This window comes from Palaemon carinicauda, chromosome 41 (genome assembly GCF_036898095.1).
Source record: "Palaemon carinicauda isolate YSFRI2023 chromosome 41, ASM3689809v2, whole genome shotgun sequence".
NCBI classification, from domain to species: domain Eukaryota; kingdom Metazoa; phylum Arthropoda; class Malacostraca; order Decapoda; family Palaemonidae; genus Palaemon; species Palaemon carinicauda.
In genome coordinates, this window is record NC_090765.1 from 52,243,544 (window position 1) to 52,263,195 (window position 19,652).

Below are 19,652 nucleotides of genomic sequence, written 5' to 3' on the forward strand. Positions count from 1 at the left end.
GTGCTAAGACTAGAAAAAAGTGTCTTTCAAAACTGTCTGATGACCTTCTCAAAGATTCAAACAAGGGAAGAGTAAGAACCTTGAAATAGACAAAGAGGCTGGGGTCACAGGCCCCAAAAACACAGTCAAAGGTGATGGGGTAGCAAACACAGGCACAGGTGATGGGGTGGCAAACACAGGGGTGACCAGGTCAGAGATGATGCATGAGGTGACACCCGGCACCAGGGCAACACGCACTTTCAGCTCCAGAGCCGACTTACGTCCAACTTTAGGTGTGACACCCTGAAGCGCTGGATATTTTCTTGGTGGCACTCGTGTCACAGGACAAGTCTTGACAGTCCTTTTGGGCTTTGGAGGGAGCGTCACTAAGGGAGAAACTACAAGCTCCCTCAGAAAGGTCATAGAACCCCTACTGTACCTGAAAGCCCTTAAGAGGCCCAAGCCTTCCTTAGGTCAAGCTCACTGAAGGCCGTCTGCATGGCAATGGAAGAACCTCAAACTTATAATGGGATGTGCCAAACACTGGGGGACCGCCCACGACACCAGAACCTGGAAAGCTTGTCAACATAAATCTGAGGGCTCCTTGCTCTTGACGCATACCCCTCATGAATTGAGACAGGGGCATAACCACAGAAGCGGCAGTAGCAGACACACTCAATGAGAAAATAGGGGAGGCAAAAGATTTCTTTGATATTTTCATGGGTGCTGCCAAGACAGACGCCAGAGAAGGCTTACCTTTCTTCCTCCCTTTCAAAGCATACTCCTGCCACAGCACAGGAGGCCACTACCTACACTCAGCATATAGGGGTAATTGTGAATGATCATGTCCACTACACTAAGCACACAGAGTGTGGATCTACAGCCGGTTTAGCAAAAAAGCAGTTGCAACTTCCATCCCTTCCCTGGCAAGTGAGAATGATTTTTTCTTACATCCATAATTCACAAGTACAGCCAGCATTCGATTCCGGCAAGATAAAGAAAGATGAACAAGTTTGGTATGGGCGCAGCAGTATCTCCATACTCATTGTAGCTGAAGACAAAAGTGAAGACCTAACGACAGGTGGAGGAGCAGGGCCACTTACTGGTACTCACCAAACATCATTAACTACTTCTTTAATTAATTCAACAACCATGCCAACTCCACTAAAGACATATTTCCCCTATTCTGAAGGAGGAAAGCTTTGTATAAATGTAGGAACCAATGAATAATGGATGTTGCCTACATGAAATTCCTTTGGATAAGTTAAGAAGAAAAAAAATCTGCAAATGACAGGATTTCAAAAAAAAAAAGTGTAGCCAAATAATAACACTTACCAGCAGTAGCATAATCCCAGAATGCCAAAGCACCATAAGTGTGCAAAAGTGTAGTTATCTTAATGTCATCTACAATAACACCTGTTATGTTACTTGCAGCTGTGAAACATCCAATTAGATGTCGAGCGTCTTTGTGGTGCTTCAATGTTTCTTCAAGATGATCAAGGTCTACATCGCCAGCTGAATTTTCTCGTATCCTAATAACCTATTTAAAATAATCCCATGATTAACAAAAATGATATTTTAATTATAAAATAAATTTTTGAATATACTTACCCGGTGAATATATAGCTGCAACTCTGTTGCTCGACAGACAAAAAACTGTACAAAAAAACTTGCTAGCGATCGCTATACAGGTTGCGGGTGTGCCCATCAGCGCCAACTGTCGGCCAGATACCAAACTCCATGTAAACAAAGACTCAATTTTCTCCTCATCCCACTGCGTCTCTATTGGGGAGGAAGGGAGGGTCGTTTAATTTATATTCACCGGGTAAGTATATTCAAAAATTTATTTTATAATTAAAATATCATTTTTAAATATTTAACTTAGCCGGTGAATATATAGCTGATTCACACCCAGGGTGGTGGGTAGAGACCAGTTAAATATGTTTACATCTTATGAGCTAAGAGTTTTTATTTCATTTTAGAAGTTATCAAAATAACAAAAACAAAATAAATAGGTACCTGGTAAGGAAGTCGACTTAGACAATTACTCTGCCTTATAAGTACGTCTTCCTTACGGAGCCTCGCGATCCTCTTAGGATGCTGACAGACCCCTAGGAGCTGAAGTATCAAGGGCTGCAACCCATACAACAGGACCTCATCAAACCCCTAATCTGGGCACTCTCAAGAAATGACTTTGACCACCCGCCAAATCAACCAGGATGCGAAAGGCTTCTTAGCCTTCCGGACAACCCATAAAAAACAACATTTCAAGAGACAGATTAAAAGGATATGGAATTAGGGAATTGTAGTGGTTGAGCCCTCACCCACTACTGCACTCGCTGCTACGAATGGTCCCAGTGTGTAGCAGTTCTCGTAAAGAGACTGGACATCTTTCAAGTAAAATGACGCGAACACTGACTTGCTTCTCCAATAGGTTGCGTCCATTATACTTTGCAGAGATATATTTTGCTTAAAGGCCACGGAAGTTGTTACAGCTCTAACTTCGTGCGTCTTCACCTTAAGCGAAGTACGGTCTTCCTCACTCAGATGTGAATGAGCTTCTCGTATTAACAATCTGATAAAGTCTGACCAAGCATTCTTTGACATAGGCAAGGATGGTTTCTTAACTGAACACCAAAAGCTTCAGATTGGCCTCGTAAAGGTTTAGTACGCTTTAAATAGAACTTAAGAGCTCTAACAGGGCATAAGACTCTTTCTAGTTCATTGCCTACGATCTCCGATAAGCTGGGAATATCGAAAGATTTAGGCCAAGGCCGAGAAGGCAGCTCATTTTTGGCTAGAAAACCAAGTTGCAGCGAACAAGTGGCTTTTTCCGAAGAAAATCCGATGTTCTTGCTGAAGGCATGAATCTCACTGACTCTTTTAGCCGAGGCTAAGCATACTAGGAAAAGAGTCTTAAGAGTGAGATCTTTCAGGGAGGCCGATTGTAACGGCTCCAACCTGTCTGACATGAGGAATCTTAGTACCACGTCTAAATTCCATCCAGGGGTAGCCAAACGACGCTCCTTGGTGGTCTCAAAAGACTTAAGGAGGTCTTGCAGATCTTTATGTTGGAAAGATCTAAGCCTCTATGCCGGAAGACCGATGCCAACATGCTTCTGTAGCCCTTGATAGTGGGAGCTGAAAGGGATCGTCCTTTTCTCAGGTATAAGAGAAAATCAGCTATTTGAGCTACAGAGGTACTGGTCGAGGATACAGAAACTGACTTGCACCAGTCTCGGAAGACTTCCCACTTCGATTGGTAGACTCTAATGGAAGACGCTCTCCTTGCTCTAGCAATCGCACTGGCTGCCTCCTTCGAAAAGCCTCTAGCTCTCGAGAGTCTTTCGATAGTCTGAAGGCAGTCAGACGAAGAGCGTGGAGGCTTTGGAGTACCTTCTTTACGTGTGGCTGACGTAGAAGGTCTACCCTTAGAGGAAGACTTCTGGGAACGTCTACTAACCATCGAAGTATCTCGGTGAACCATTCTCTCGCGGGCCAGAGGGGAGCAACTAACGTCAACCTTGTCCCTTCGTGAGAGGCGAACTTCTGCAGTACCTTGTTGACAATCTTGAACGGTGGGAATGCGTAGAGATCCAGATGTGACCAATCTAGGAGGAAAGCATCTATATGTATTGCTGCTGGGTCCGGGACTGGAGAGCAATAGATTGGAAGCCTCTTGGTCAGCGAGGTTGCAAAGAGATCTATGGATGTTTTACCCCAAGTGGCCCAAAGTCTCTTGCACACATCCTTGTGGAGGGTCCATTCGGTTGGAATTACTTGCCCTTTCCGACTGAGACAATCTGCTATGACGTTCAAGTCGCCTTGGATGAACCTCGTTACTAGGGAGATGTCTTGACCTTTTGACCAGATGAGCAGGTCCCTAGCGATCTCGTACAACGTCAGTGAGTTGGTACCTCCTTGTTTGGAGATGTACGCCAAGGCCGTGGTGTTGTCCGAGTTTACTTCCACCACTTTGCCTCGAAGGAGATACTCGAAGCTTTTCAAGGCCAGATGAACTGCCAACAGCTCCTTGCAGTTGATATGCATGCTCCTCTGACTCGAGTTCCACAGACCAGAGCATTCCCGACCGTCCAGTGTCGCGCCCCAGCCCAAGTCCGATGCGTCCGAGAAGAGAACGTGGTGGGGAGTCTGAACAGCCAGGGGAAGACCCTCTCTTAGGTTGATATTGTCCTTCCAACAAGTCAGACAAGACTTTATCTTTCCGGAAATCGGGATCGAGACCGCTTCTAGCGTCTTGTCCTTTTTCCAGTGAAAAGCCAGATGGTATTGAAGAGGACGGAGGTGTAGTCTTCCTAGTGATACAAACTGTTCCAGGGATGACAGCGTCCCCACCAGACTCATCCACAGCCTGACTGAGCAGCGTTCCTTCTTCAGCATCTTCTGGATGGATAGCAGGGCTTGATCTATTCTGGGGGCTGATCGTCTTGTTGTTCAGCAACGTCCTCATCAGATAGTTCCTCATCCGAAAACTGATGAGGAAACGGCAACGGAGTGGGTAACGTCTGGCTCGCTGAGTCCGGTCGCACTGGTGCATGCGTGACGGAGCCGGACGCAACGTCATGGAATTGCTGCACAGTCTGTGAACTGTCAACAACCATGGGTGCGCGAGGAAGCACAGCGTCCACCCGAGACTGTCTAGACCGTCTGGGTTGTGCAGTCAACACCATACCGGGTTGCTGAGGTTGACGCACCGCGTCAAAACAAGTCACCTCTGATGGTTGTTGAACGTCCTGAACGTCAACAACCACCTCCGAGCGTCGCTTAACGTCAACGTGCGGCTGGCAACCCACACTGGGTCGCATCGGTGGAGGAACCACCTCAACTGGTAGACGCGAGAAGGTTACCTCAGCGTCAACAGGACGCACAACCGACCGGTTGGAAGGTTGTTGGCCAGAAGGTTCAGCAGCAACCTTCTCCGCATTAAAGTCCTCTATCAAGGATGCAAGCTTGGACTGCATGTCTTGCAGCAAAGCCCATTTAGGGTCTACGGGAGCAGGTGCGGCAACAGACGGGGTTAGCGACTGAGGCGGTACCGCTTTCCATCCCTGAAAGCCTTGTTTATGCATGACATAATTGTACAGCAAAACTTCAAAGGCTCGAAAACAGCTGTGAAGCTGACCTGTAAAAACCTTGGAGCGTCTCCTGGCCAGGCGCCAGGGAGAGTCTTCGAGATTTGAGAAGTCTATCTGGGCAGAGGCAGGAACTCCCAAGCCGAGAACTTCTCTCGTGTCATATCAGACTCTCGCTCTATAAACCAGTTTAAAAGAAGGGAAAGCAAAGGCTGTATCCCCCAAACTCCTCCTGGTGAAAAACCAGTCGCCTAGCAGACGTAAAGCTCTCTAGGAGAGCGAGAGAGCACTAGCTTCGAAGTAGCTAGGCCTAGTGTAAGCTCTGACGTTTAGGCGAACGAGGAGCAGCAGTTACAAAAAGATCCGGACAAAGATCCTTAAAAATCAGCATGATTTAATTAAAGTCCATAGAGGGCTAAGCAGCTTTAGGCTCCTCTCCGTCTGACAGAGTCCTCAAGGGAATATCAGTAGGAGGGGGAACAGCAACTTCCTCATCTAAAGGAACCTTGTCCGATAAAAGCTGAGTCTCAAGCAAGGGAGAGACCTACCGTGGTGGCAATGCTTTACAAGCAGAGTCCACACACACTGGTGCATTAGTAGCGGACCAGAACGCAACGTCATGTAACTGCTTGACAGTCTGTGAACTGTCAACAACTGAACTGTCAACAACAACAGGTGCGTGAGGACGCACAGCGTCCACTCGAGACTGCTTTGACTGCCTAGACTGAGCAGTCAAAACAACTCTAGAATGCGGAGGTTGACGCACAGCGTCAAAACAAGTCAACTCCGATTGTTAGCGAACGTCCTGAACGTCAACAGGAGCATCAGCAAGTGGCCTAACGTCCAAATGTGGCTGAAAATCCACACGAGACCGCATCGAGTGTGGTTCTAAACAACCTGACTGACGTGACTTAGCTACGCCAACGTCAACAGGATGCACAAAGGAACGTTAGGTTGGCTGAAAGCCAGGATATCGATGAGATAAACGGCTAGACTCAACGGACTAATCGGCAGAATAGTCTTCCATAAGGGAGGCAAGCATATTCTGCATGTCTTGCCGTACAACCCATTAAGGATCCACGGAAATGGTTGCGGTAAGAGACGAGGGTAACGTCTGTGACCGCAACACTTTGCCAACAAAAAAGACTCTCGGAGTCTGTGTTACGCTTTTGTTAGGCGGCGAGCAGTTTTCCGATGACTGCATAGGGTCAGAGCTGTCCTAATGGCTGCAACCAGGACGCTGGACCTGTCCTGAAAGGACTGACTTTCGCTTAAGGGTCTCGAAACCTTGTTACAGGTTTCTTATGCGAAAAGCCTTCGGATAACGAGGAGAAAAACGTCTCTCTCGCCTTATGGTAGGGGAGATCTTGGTAAGATACACCCGATACCATAGAGGGAAACGTCTGTTCGCTGATCAAGGCCTCTCGAACCCATAAGTCGTATGACATTACTTCTCCCCTGGGCTTGGGAGCTTGCAAGAGGTCCCGGACTAGGTGAACGACAGGCACGAACAGACGAACCCTCGGACGCAACACTGTAACACTTTGCGCAATATCACTTTATCACTACGATTTTCTGTTTTGCACTTATTTCACTGAAATTGAAACTTTTACTGATTTCTACCTGAAGCACGCAATTCTACCCTCATCAAAAGGTAGTAAATGCGAAATCAGGCATATAATGCAAGCACATTAATACCAGCAAAAAAAACAGTAAACATCTTTTAAGATAAAAAAAATCAGTGGTTGGGGAAGAGAATAAACACTAGTTCATTCAAAACTACGTTTTCAATCTCTCACCGTACATTGCCTGGGGACGAGAATAAAACTAAAAACGTTTTATCCTTTCTCCCCGTACAGAGACTAGGGACGAGAGTAACTCGAGAACAACGTTACCCGCTTGAACGGAACGTTTTCTCTCCTCTCTCTCCCTCCGTCTCTATATCTCTCTCTTTCTCTCTTGATTTCGCACCTAAGAGAAGAGCCCAATTACGTTTCGTCAAAAAAACATGTTATTTGACCAAAGGAAAAAACTGAAAGGTTTTTCAATTAAAAAGTTCCTTTAAAATAGAATTTAAAATATTTAAGCTTTGAAAGAAGAATGAACAAAACGTCAGAATCGATTTACTCTTTCTGCAAAGTGAAACCGTGATACACTCTCTCTCTATCGTAACGATAGAGCGCAAACTGCGTAGCATAAATAAACTAAACGTTAGTTCATCTTTGAAAACAGTACAAAGACTATTCAAAGAAATTCTTTCATAAAATATTTCATTTAAAAAGTTTTAAATCCTTAGCTCTTTAAAAGCTATTTACGATTTAAAGGGCTCAACGTTGATTAACTTCGGTTTCCAAGTTAGGACCGCCTACTCTCAGGAAAGGTCGCATATAAACAAAACATTAAAATTTATTTTTTATGTTTATTATAAATGGAATGTTAATCGAAGAGGAAAATCTATAATTAATTTATAACGTGATAAGATAATTACTAAAAGCCTAAACACACTTCCGTCTAAGGGAAGGGTCGGCCATTTAAAAGTCAAAGAAAGTCCATACTCTCTTTGTCACCAAAAATTAAATCTATCCAAAACGAGTTCAAGATTTAAGATGAAGATAAAACACCTGCACTGCGAAAGCTCAAACCAGAATATAGTACTTCACCAAAGATGATGGGAAAAACTCCAGGTTTCAACAGCGAGTAAAGTACGTCTTGTCGACACGTCGACAGAGAGAAAATTGAGTCTTTGTTTACATGGAGTTTGGTATCTGGCCGACAGTTGGCGCTGATGGGCACACCCGCAACCTGTATAGCGATCGCTAGCGAGTTTTTTTGTACAGTTTTTTGTCTGTCGAGCAACAGAGTTGCAGCTATATATTCACCGGCTAAGTTAAATATTTAAAATTATGTAATATTGCAAAGTCTTCACACAAAAACACTTGAATAGATTATTAAAATTATGAAATGAAAAACTAGAATAACAACATTCAATGCAACTTACATTTAGCAATTAAAAAATTCTTAATCTCTACTTGTACCTAACACCTCAATAATGGTAACCAGCTGTAATCCCAAGATTCTGACAAGAATCTGACAAAAAATCTCTAATTTTATAAGTAATTTGTATTTTTCCAGACAACAGACCCAGGTCCTTTACTAGGAGTATGATTTTAGCAAAGTTGAAAACTGCCATTAAGACTTAACAAAGTGGTAATAGTTGCTGGTGGGTGTGGGATAGTCCCCAACCCCGACAGTCAACGTAGAGAGAAGACGGAGAAGGTACTGAGCCTGGGGTCATGTGCTGACGGGTTGGGTGTTTTGGACTCCAACTCTGGCACAAAACTAAAGGAGACCTCCTTCCCCTCCTAAGCGTGGGTGGCTAAGTAAGAGAGAATGTGCAACTCCCCTAATCTCTTCAGCGATGCTAAAGCTAGAAGAAAAAAATCTTCAAATTCAAATCCTTGTCTGACGACCCCTCCAAAGGCTAGAATTGAGTATATGTATGAGCCTGAATACCGAGGTCACATCCCACTCTTGGGGCCTGAGATCCAGGGGTGGGCAAGACTGCTCAATGCTCCTCATGAGCATTAACAACTTCTCTATGGTCCTATATATCAGACTGGAAAAATGGCAACTAATGCTTACATAAGGTAATAGGTTGGCCAGGGCACCAACCACCCATTGAGATACTACCACTAGAGAGGTATGGGGTCCTATGACTGGCCAAACAGTACTACATTGGATCATTCTCTCTGGTTACGGTTCACTTTCCCTTATGTCTACACATACACCGAATAGTCTGGTAAGCAGTTCTTCTAGAAGGACACTCCAAAATCAAACGATTGTTCTCTAATCTTGGGTAGTAACATAACCTCTGTACCATGGTCTTCCACTGTCTCGGGTTAGAGTTCTCTTGCTTGAGGGTACACTCAGGCACACTATTCTATCATATTTTTCTTCTTCTTGTTTTGTTAAAGTTTTTATAGTTCATATAGGAAATATTTATTCTAATGTTGTTACTGTTCTTAAAATATTCTATTTTCTCCTTGTTTCCTTTCCTCACTGGGCTATTTTCCCTGTTGGAGCCCCTGGGCTTATAGCCTCCTGCTTTTCCAATTAGGGTTGTAGCTTAGCAAATAATAATAATAGTAATAATAATAAGATATATGTCTCACAATTTGAATACTGTAAAATACTGCATAAATGAGTTTAGCAAGAGGTTGACTTACCTTTGCTCCAATTTCTCTCCAGGGTAAAATAGATGAATGATGAGAGAATGGATCGACGATAACAACAGGAGATTCCTGAAATCTTAAACCATGTATCAGCTTATGAATGGCACCAGTTGCTCCACTTCCAACAAACAGTACTCGATCGTGCTCGGATGCTTGCGTGATATTACGAATGATTTCTCGGGACTCGTGTCTGAAAAATACACGACAGATGTTTTAATGACTGGAGCTTTCCCTTGACTTATATTACTACTAAATAGGCTAAAAAATTATATTTTCTAAGATTATTCTAGTACACTTCTTGCTCACCATTAACTAAACTGGGTACTAAAACAGGTGTTTAACCTTAAACAGATCTATTTCGACCTAAATAAAACCCACTATTACCATTCTTTCTTGAGAATGTAAGCTGTACATGTAATCACAAATAATTCATGGAACTACAGTAATAAATTATTAACATACCATATTTTAAAGTATACTGTAATCAAATGAGAAAAAGTGTAAGAAGTATAACATGTGTATAACTCAGGATATATAACTAGAATATCAATGAAAATCTTTTAAGTAAGAGATATGTAATAGTACGGTATATTCTAGATAAAATTAGGGTTCTGACCACAGGCATTAAGGGTCAAGTTGCATACTGTGTAGATCATCAAAACACCTCAAAACAGCCAGAACCTTCTAGGACTGTTGGCGCCATGGTCGCCTAGGCCCGCTCAGACTTGGAGACTCATACCGAATAAACTCAACAGGAGCTAGGTCCTTCTAGATCAGATACTTACGAGCCTTCTTTCCTTCACGAGGGACAAGTGCTCATCAACCAGCATGAATCCGAAAACAGATCCCAGAACATATAAATGAAAGGCAGACAAAGGACTGGGCTGAGAACAGATTTTTCCAAGACCAAGAGACCACCGGTTGACCAAGACAAGAAACAATGTTTGTGAGCGGGAGGAGCATGGACAAGATGTGAGACTCGGTGCTCAGAAGAATGAGGAATGTGACTCTGAGTTTGGAAACATGAGGAGCATCGCTTAGTGCTTGTGAGCATGGAATAATCATGCACAGCCTTGGTACTAACTTCCCTCTCCATCGAGCACAGGGGGGCACTGTTGAGCCGTGCAGAAGGGAAGAAATATTCATACCACCTTCTTTGGACATACAGTAATTAGTAATTTGTAGGCCTAACATTACACCAGCTGTCATGCTGACATATGTCTCTCAAACTCAGAGGAGGAGGATAACTTCTAATGACAGTGTATACTTTCCTTCATCAGCCTACAATGCTGGTTTTCGGTCTAGGAAGGACCACTAACCCGCAACTGGTAAGAATAACAGTAACTGATATACCCGGCTCACCTCTTGAGTGGCCCCAAACCTAATGGTTGGCAAGAGGCGACATGAGGAGCAGCAATTGACACTACCCATGCCCACTATACGGTGCTGGAGATCGACCTGGGTACGATCACTGACAAGTAAAAACAAGGGTAGCTGTTACATCAAGTTCACGATTGCTAACTAACCCCAGAAGTATTTGTTAGTGAGCAAACTCCACATTAGCTAAGAGGAGATAACATAATTGATATTCTTGTCAGCCTACCATTTGTGGCTGGAGATTGGTCCAGGTAGAATCCTTAACCTGCAACTAACAAAACAATAGTGGTACAGTAGTCTTAATAAGCTCGCGCTTTCCTAACTAAAACCAAAAGGACTGGTTGGCAGGCGAGTTCTGTACTACATAAAGCAGGATGATACAGGTAAAGAAAAATTCTAATATGTCATGACAGGGAAAGGAGAGATGGCCACATACATGATGCCCCAGTGCTGGTGTTCGATTAGGGTAGAACAGCTCACTTATACACACAGGAAGAGTGGTAACTGTCACACCTGTTTATGTTCCACTTGACAGACACTGAGGGTACCAGTTAGCAGATGAATACCATCACTCCCTCCCTGATTAGAAAAGCAATCACTATGAATTTTAAGGAAGTCTTAGCAAAAGGCTTTCCCTCAGGATTATTTTTCTTAGCATTCTCATGAAAGGAGTGTCCTAAGAACACTGACCTTGTTGCACACCATACGTATGTTGCAATAAGTAAGTTTTTAAAGTAACATAAATTTCTTCAACACACAAAGATAGAACTGTCATTTTTCAGACCACCTCGAGAATTGTGAATGCATTAAAAGACCATAAAAGTACGGAAAATAACATAAGGACCAAATTTGCCCCTGCCTTTCCAAATAGCAAAAGTAAACAGAGCAGAATAACTAAGGTCTATAGAATACAAGAAATTGGCGAACAGTGAGAAATAAGATCCCATTAGAATTTTGTCTGTTCATTTCATGTCACAACTGTATATACAGTAATGATTAAATTACTATCAAAAGGTTTGTATGGGCATGGGAACAGACGAAACACTTCACCAATTCAATTATCTAATATTTTTCCATTTATAACACCATTGATTCCCACCCTTTCCCTAGCCCAACAGGATGGCACCAACATACTGTAATTAGTCTGACGCGAATGAGTTATGTGCAAATAAGCTAGTTAATACCAGTTAGCTTTTCTGTTCAAACCTTGACCAGCAAACTGGTTACCCAGGAGGGCCTGAAAATGCCTGACACCAGTGTCATTAGACTGAGAGAAATACAAAAAGGGTTCATCCTTACTCAAATTATATTAGTATGCCAACCAAACAGAATACAGAGCATCCCATAACCCTTGAGATACTCGGCGTTAGTCTTCCTAAATGAGGTAGTTTCAAGTAATGTTTATGACCTTTAAAATAATCCTATGGGTATAGTTGGTACACTCTCGGGCTCTGTTTCAAAGACCAGATACTTAAAGCTACCTTAACTAAGAAGCCTAATAACTTTAGTCTACCTGAAAACTGATGAAAACTAAATACAAAACCCATGTAATCTACGAGCCAGCTGGTCTGTTCATACTATTAAATTGAAATCATATCGATATCTCTTAGGTTCAAACCCTTTAAAGTGGTTAACAATATCACCACAGCTCCCAATATTAGCTTCAAGTACAATACTGTATACGTAAATACTAACTGCAACTATTATTCATTTTTGTATTTACCTAATAATGTATCTTCAATGCCCTTAAATTATCAAGATTTACCCTGGCTACATTATACAGAGTGAACCTGCTCTTTATTGTAAAGGTAAAGGTGTCTGGTTTCAGTTCACATTTCATCAAAATAGATGATCACCAGAATGTCAGCCGGGCAAGCCTTACCGCCCCGTCGTCCCTAACCATAGCAGTGGTCTCCCCAGTAAACAGCTTAAAATCTCGGTCCCAGGCTAGGATCGATCTGCTGCCATGCGAATGCTAGGCGAACACGTTACCACTGCGCTAGCCAGGAGGCTAAAAAAAAACTTTCAAGCTGCCTCTCTTGCGATGCCTAAGTTTTCTTCTCCTCATACTGAAGATGCTCAAGAAGCTGAAGAACAAAGTCTTCTTAAACAGGTTAAAAACAATGGTAATGTCTACTCTGACTTCCTAAACAGTAATCTCGGGCTCCTGGCATACAAAATTTGCACCATTAGTTCCACTTTTCTGGACTCCAGTCTTCCTGGTTATTATCAAGAGGACAAGTTACTCTGATAATCAATGGAAAAATAAAAATTTTTGAATATACAGAACTGCAATAGCTTTCAATAAGTCCAAAGTATCTATGTTGGCCTACCTTGCAGCGAATGTGACTTATCCCAAAGAAAATACATTTATTCTTGTTTTTCAACATGAACCTTCATTGGATGACTATGAAAAGTCAATCTCACGTTCTTGCTCAGTCATCCGGCCATATCTTCCAACTCTATAAAAATTAACCTTCAAGCCCCTAAGTTCAATTTTGATTTCTTCCTCTATACTGAACAGTAATGCTAAGATTTGAAATTCTCTTCCCACTTCTGTTTTACCTAAATAATCTTCTTCCTTTAAATGGGAATTACAGTACAGTATATCACACCCGGTGTGGTTATGACCTATCACTTCTTACCCCTTTCCTTATTCTTATTTTCATTTGTTTTTGGCTAAACCAGGACATTGAGTTGCCTCTCCCAGTGCCTTTTGCACTTAAGGATGCTGAAGATAGCTTTTGCCTCATATTCCCTGTACAAGCATAGATTTCTGTACAACTCCTTGAAACTTAGGAACTACCATGAACAAATTAGTCTAAATAAACACCGACTTTCACATAAATAATTCAGCAAAGGGATACGACATACAAGAGGCCCATAAGAAACAGAAGCCATCATATATATATATATATATATATATATATATATATATATATATATATATATATATATACACATACTGTATATTGAATGGAGCAATGAAAGGAAAGAGGGTATTATGTTTAAACAGCTACAAAAGCTTCAGACAAATGTACAAAAGACTTCAGAAATACTGTATGTGAATTGCTGCTGGTACCCCTGCTAACAGTTATATGTGTACATGGGTTAAGCCCTCCCATATCTTTCAGAGTTAACACCTTTAATCATGTATCTTCCATCACAGTGGTTTCAATTTTACTTCACAAAACATAATGCATTTAAGTATAAGCCTCGAGTAAATACTTAGGTTTGTGATTTCTTAAAAACCACCAACTTTTAACAAATACTGATTAGAAATTACAATTTTAATCTTGTCTATTTCCAAAGCAAAATAGGAATATAAACTTTGTCTTTAGGCTCTATTCAATAGTAAAAAGGAAAATATGCCAAAGGCGTTTTTACTATTAAATAAAACTAATCAAAGTAAGATTATCATATGTTTACGCAATGTGTGAGTACTTGAGAAATGCCAAAATTTCTGATCATCACATACTATTTTGCCATATACTATAATAGACTATAATTTTTCTATATTTGATTATATAAATTAGCCATTTGTCTTATGATAAGACTTATGAAGACTTACAATAATGTAAATAAAAAATTCAACACCACAAAACAGTACCTAAAAAGTGTTGTCTGGAGAGCTGTCACGGATGATGTTGTATGCGTTGATCCATACTGAGGTAAAACTTCATTTAAAATGAAGTCTTCAATAAATCTAACAGATCTCCCTGAAGCTATGCAATCACAGTAGACAGCTGAAAATAAAAAAAATCACAAAAAGTTAACCTTTTTAATTTTGAAACATCACAAGAAATGTAAATTATCATACAGTGTACTAAAATTTATCATTTCAGTATTTACCCAATACTGTACTCATATGCAACATGCTTCAAGTGCGAGCTTTGTGACAAGAAAAAGTGAAAATGAGAATTTTCCAGGATTGAAGCCCACTTCATCTGTTTATGAACATCTCCCTGCTGCATCTGAACCCACTAGATAGTAGGCAGGTGGGAGGGAGTGTATATGAAAAATGGATAGGTATTGAATTAATATATTTCATTGTAAAAATTTCCTTTTTTTTTTAAATCTTCCCCATTCAGCATAACGGAGGGATGGTGGTAATCCAGTATAATAGCTAAAATCCACATTAATGGCAACATAGAATTAAAAGTTAATGAAAAATTCCTTTAATAGTTTGTTACCTTTGATCCTATCTTCAGCTGCATTTACTTGTCACAGCTTGAAGATAGTTCCAGGCCTTGGAGTTTCGCTTCTTATTATGAATGGCGAGAGTAGTACCACAGATAAAACTTACAAATTGTACTATCAGTATAGGTGATATATCTGTGCCTAGGACTTTGCTGTACCATGAAGATTATGGATGTAAAACTAAACTAAAACCTATAATTGTAAAAGTACATCTATGCATAACTATGTTACCTTTGCTAGCGAAAGGAAATACTCATGTCTCACTCACAGAACTCGCGGAGGGCAGAAGGGAACTCCCTTCCCCTTCTTTGTTCTGCTGTACTAAGCCTCAGAGAAAGAATGAGAGACACAGAAGGTTTTGCACCTGAAGGAGGAATGAAGGAGCTCAAAAGTTTCTTCTGTATCAGCTTGGGCATTCCCATGTTTGATGTTGATGAATACCTCTTCAACTTATCTTCCTTATCTTCATAAACTCAACCCACTGTACAGGAGGCTGCTCCCTGCACTCACATCAGGGGGAAGCCTCTTAACAGTCATGCCCCCTCCAGAAGCTACATAATTGATAAGGATTGACAGAGCAAAGCCGCATGTCTACCAACAGAGCCAACATCTTTAATGGAGAAAATGAAAAGATGAAGCAAAAATCAAATTAAGCTGAAGCAGGACGCGGGGAGAGCACATAAGGTACACCACCGTGGCCGAAGTCAAAGTGAAGAGAACACAACATAGGTGGGCGTCCCGCCACCTGACAGGCAACTACATTTACCTAGTTGAAGAGGTTAACGGCCATTTCCAGCTTCACCGAAGTCATACTTTTACTAAAGGTAGAAGGTTTGTATTACATGTAGTAACAAAGCCAGATTAAAAGCAGCAGATCAGCACGTGTGTACTAGGACAAAGTCAAAGTGAAGCCTAGAGAGTGGGCCCTACTTCCAACCACAAGCTACTATTGTCTAACTACCTCGTTAGACATTTAAACTGCCATTCCAGCTTTGTTGAAGTTATACTCCTATCAAAAGATGATGGTTTTTACTCGTGCAGAAACAAATTATCGACAGAAAAACTGATTTAAAAAGAGCTGTATTTAACTAACAAACTAGAGGTATCAAACCTTTACGTGGTCCAAATGGGGATGAAAACACAGTATTTGACCCTATGATGTTTGAGGAAACATATTCAATAAACTTTTCAGGATCATTTCTTGACTGACGACTGGAGTCTTCTTGGACATTTTCACTTGGAAATTCATAGAACTTACGATGTGCTTCAGGTTTAGCCATGTTGGATTCTAGAACAGTAAGAAAAAAAAGAATTAATCATTTTAGTTTTTTCAGTGTTCAAGAATACATTCATGAATGACAAGTGTTTTACAAAATTCAAATCCTTAGTTGATCAGCAGGAAAAGCTGCTGCTCATAGAAAATGGGAGTTCCTAACTGCGTCCATTGTCATCAACACTTCATTAAGGGCATAAATGTATTTAAATGTTACAGTCCTTCAATTATGTTATTCAATCACTTATTGGTCTTCAACCCACCGTGGCTCAGTTCACTCACAAATTATCATTGTCTCCTTACATCTGTTTTGGTGAGCAGTAACATGCATCACTACTCACATTAGCCAAGTAGGCAAGTATTTTGGTATCATTCAATTATTTAATTAATTACCTAGTTGGCTTTCTTTTGCTGTGTCTTGCTTCAATCATAATTTAACATTATCGCCTGTCCCTCTGTTGTGGCAAGCAGTACATGGTTCACTACGAACATCACTATGTGGGCGAGTACTCTGGCATTACTTCAATCATCGCATTAATCTATAAGTTCAACTGGTTCTATCTCCAGCATTGCTCTCTTCGCTAATCAGCCGACCAACATAATCCACCTACTTTCAATCTTACCACTATCAGACATAGAACAATAACTATTCAGCCCACACTAAAACCTACGGATATGTCCTCCCGAACAATTGTGATTTTTTATACCAACAAAATTTCTATAAAATTTTATGTCAGACAGAGCTGTATCTCTAGGCACAATCCTCTCGTTCCCATAGTTCCTATAATTTGCTGTAGATGTCATTCCACTCAGCCGACAGGCAGACACAGGTAATTTGAAATGACCCAATGGGACACCACTTGATCTGGGCTAATGCGTGAAATTTTTTTTTTCATCCAATTAGAAACCAATGATTAAAAATCCAACCTGGATAATGCAAGCATAAAGTCCAGTGCCACAACTTGTAATCTAAGATTTCCCGCCATGAACGTCACAGAATATTTTATCCTGATAAAGAGTTCTCTAACCTCGTGAACCAAAAAAAAAAGAAACAAAAAGATTGATGATTTGAAATATGCTTTCAACGTCATGTCGGAAGTTTTCCTGCCAAAAGAAGCGGGTTGCAATCAAATCTTGCCCTCGGAACTTTGATTAATGTGAATAAAGTAACACATGTGTTTATATATATATATATATATATATATATATATATATATACAGTATATATATATATATATATATATATATATATATATATATATATATATATATATATATATATATATATATATATGTTGTTCACCTGAAACTTTTAAATAACAGCAAAATACTCTCCAACATGGGAGATGCACAAAGCAAAGCTAAGTATATGCTACTTGCCAAAACAGAGGTGCAATGAAATAATATTAAATTCAAAGAGAATCAAACCATGTTGGAGCGAAGACCAATTGAATCAAGTGATTAAATAATTACATGACTGAAGTAATGCTAAAATACTCACTTGTGCCTAACATACATAGGGAAGCATGTGATGCTTGCCAAAGATACAGGAACAAAGTATATATCAATTGAACTATGTGATTAATTGAATAATTAGTAAAGTTATAATTACGGACTGAACAACATTTTGAACAGAAAAAAATTGTTTTTCCTATGATATAATCATTGTTATTGTTTTTGTTGTTACTTGCTAAGCTACAACCCTAGTCGGAAAAGCAAGATGCTATAACTTAGAGGGCTCTAACAGGGAAAATAGCCCAGTGAGGAAAGGAAATAAGGAAATGAATAAACTACATGAGAAGTAATTAACAATTGAAATAAAATATTACTAGTATAGTAACAACATTAGAATAAATCTTTCAAATATACAGTAAACCACAAAAACTTTAAAAAACAAAAAGAAGAGAAAAAAAGATAGGACAGTGTGCCCAAGTGTACCCTCAAGCATGGGAACTCTAGCCCAAGACAGTGGAAGACCACAGTACAGAGGCACTACCCAAGACTAGTGAATAATGTTCTTTCACTGAATTTGATCTTCATTTCAACAGCAAATAAACAGAAAATCAGTTACACCGTCTAAGAACGGGGATATTTTTTTAGAAATCTAGTGGTTTTTGCTCCGGTGTGCGCTCGCGGAAAAAGAAATACATCAAGCTCCTATGTACCACCAAGCGGTACATGGTGAGCTACGAACGCTAGACCCAATAATTATCATTTCTTAGATAATTAAGTTATTATTTGCAGTGAAAATAGGTGTCATTTTCCAAGAAAACGAATGTTTTTTCTAGAGAAGACACCTGTCTTATAGTAGAAATGCTTTTTCTGTCCATAACTATCATAAAACACAATAATTGAAGGGTGCTACTTTAGCATGAGGTTTACCACCATTTGTAGCCTACCCACGTGAAACCTGAGGTCTACCGCGTGACCTGTCGCTTCCGCTCTCCCCACTCATATAAAAGAAAACCGTTAGGTTAGGTTTGGAGTAAACAGCGGTAGTCTTCATCGTTAGTGCTCACGGGAGGTAGACCTCACACTAAAGTGCTAACGGGAGGTAGATCTCTCATTGGTGCTACTTTAGTAGTACCAATTGAAGTAACTCTAAAATACTTGACCACGAAGCTAACAAGAACATAGCGGCATGTATCCCTTTACAAAATAGGGGAGTGAGGAGATACTGAAGTGTTAAGTGTAAGCAAAGTATGCCACAGCAGAGAAAAGACCAATAAATTATAAAATAGCATTACTGAAGTACAGCATCGGGTTAGGTTAACATGTTACATGCTTAATTAAGCGTATGTGATATCGGAAAATGGTATGGGAATTCCCATTTCATAATGGAGCAGTGGCTCAGGAATGACAAGATATATTTATGAATACCACAAGACAATAAAACTCAACAATCCAACACTCCATTTGGTACTTGGTTTGAAATTTTGTAGTTTAATTTCTTCTAAAAGATATGGCCACAGGAGTAAGTTTCTTCATTATTAATATCACAATTCACAACAGTAAACAAAAAACGTGCAATGAAAAACTATGCTAACGCAAGAGTATTAACAGTAGTAGTAGTAGTAGTGTATATATAATTTGTAACGGCTCCTTAGCTCATTCTAGTTTACTTATAATTTTTCTTATGTGAGTTTTATTAATGAACAATTATTATTATTATTATTATTATTATTATTATTATTATTATTATTATTATTATTATTATTATTATTATTATTATTATTAATATTATTATTATATTATTATTATTATATTATTATTATTATTATTATTATTATTATTATTATTACTTGCTAAGCTACAACCCTAGTTAGACAAGCAGGATGCTTGAAGCCCAAGGGCTCCAACAGAGAAAATAGCTCAGTGAGGAAAGGAAAGAAGGAAAAATAAAATATTTTAAGAAGAGCAACAATATTAAAATAAATATCACTTTATAAACTATAAAAACTTTAAAAAAACCAGAGGAAGAGAAATTAGATATAAGAT

General features: G+C 40.1%; 1 protein-coding gene across 2 annotated transcripts in view; it reads right to left on the reverse strand.

Annotated features, from left to right (window-relative positions):
• Positions 1–19,207, reverse strand: part of LOC137632644 (uncharacterized) — an 83,015-nt gene extending 63,808 nt beyond the window's left edge. Inside the window, exons 1-5 of one of the 2 annotated variants that reach the window (XM_068364713.1) lie at positions 19,078–19,207; positions 15,993–16,169; positions 14,292–14,427; positions 9,299–9,494; positions 1,315–1,519 (exon numbers count right to left, since the gene is read on the reverse strand). In XM_068364713.1, coding sequence (XP_068220814.1) covers positions 1,315–1,519; positions 9,299–9,494; positions 14,292–14,427; positions 15,993–16,161 — 706 coding nt within the window. In that variant the 5' untranslated portion in view covers positions 16,162–16,169; positions 19,078–19,207. Of the gene's footprint in view, positions 1–1,314; positions 1,520–9,298; positions 9,495–14,291; positions 14,428–15,992; positions 16,170–19,034 lie in introns of both variants that reach the window. The other variant, XM_068364714.1, reaches the window with a different exon arrangement.
• Positions 19,208–19,652: the final 445 nt, after the last annotated feature.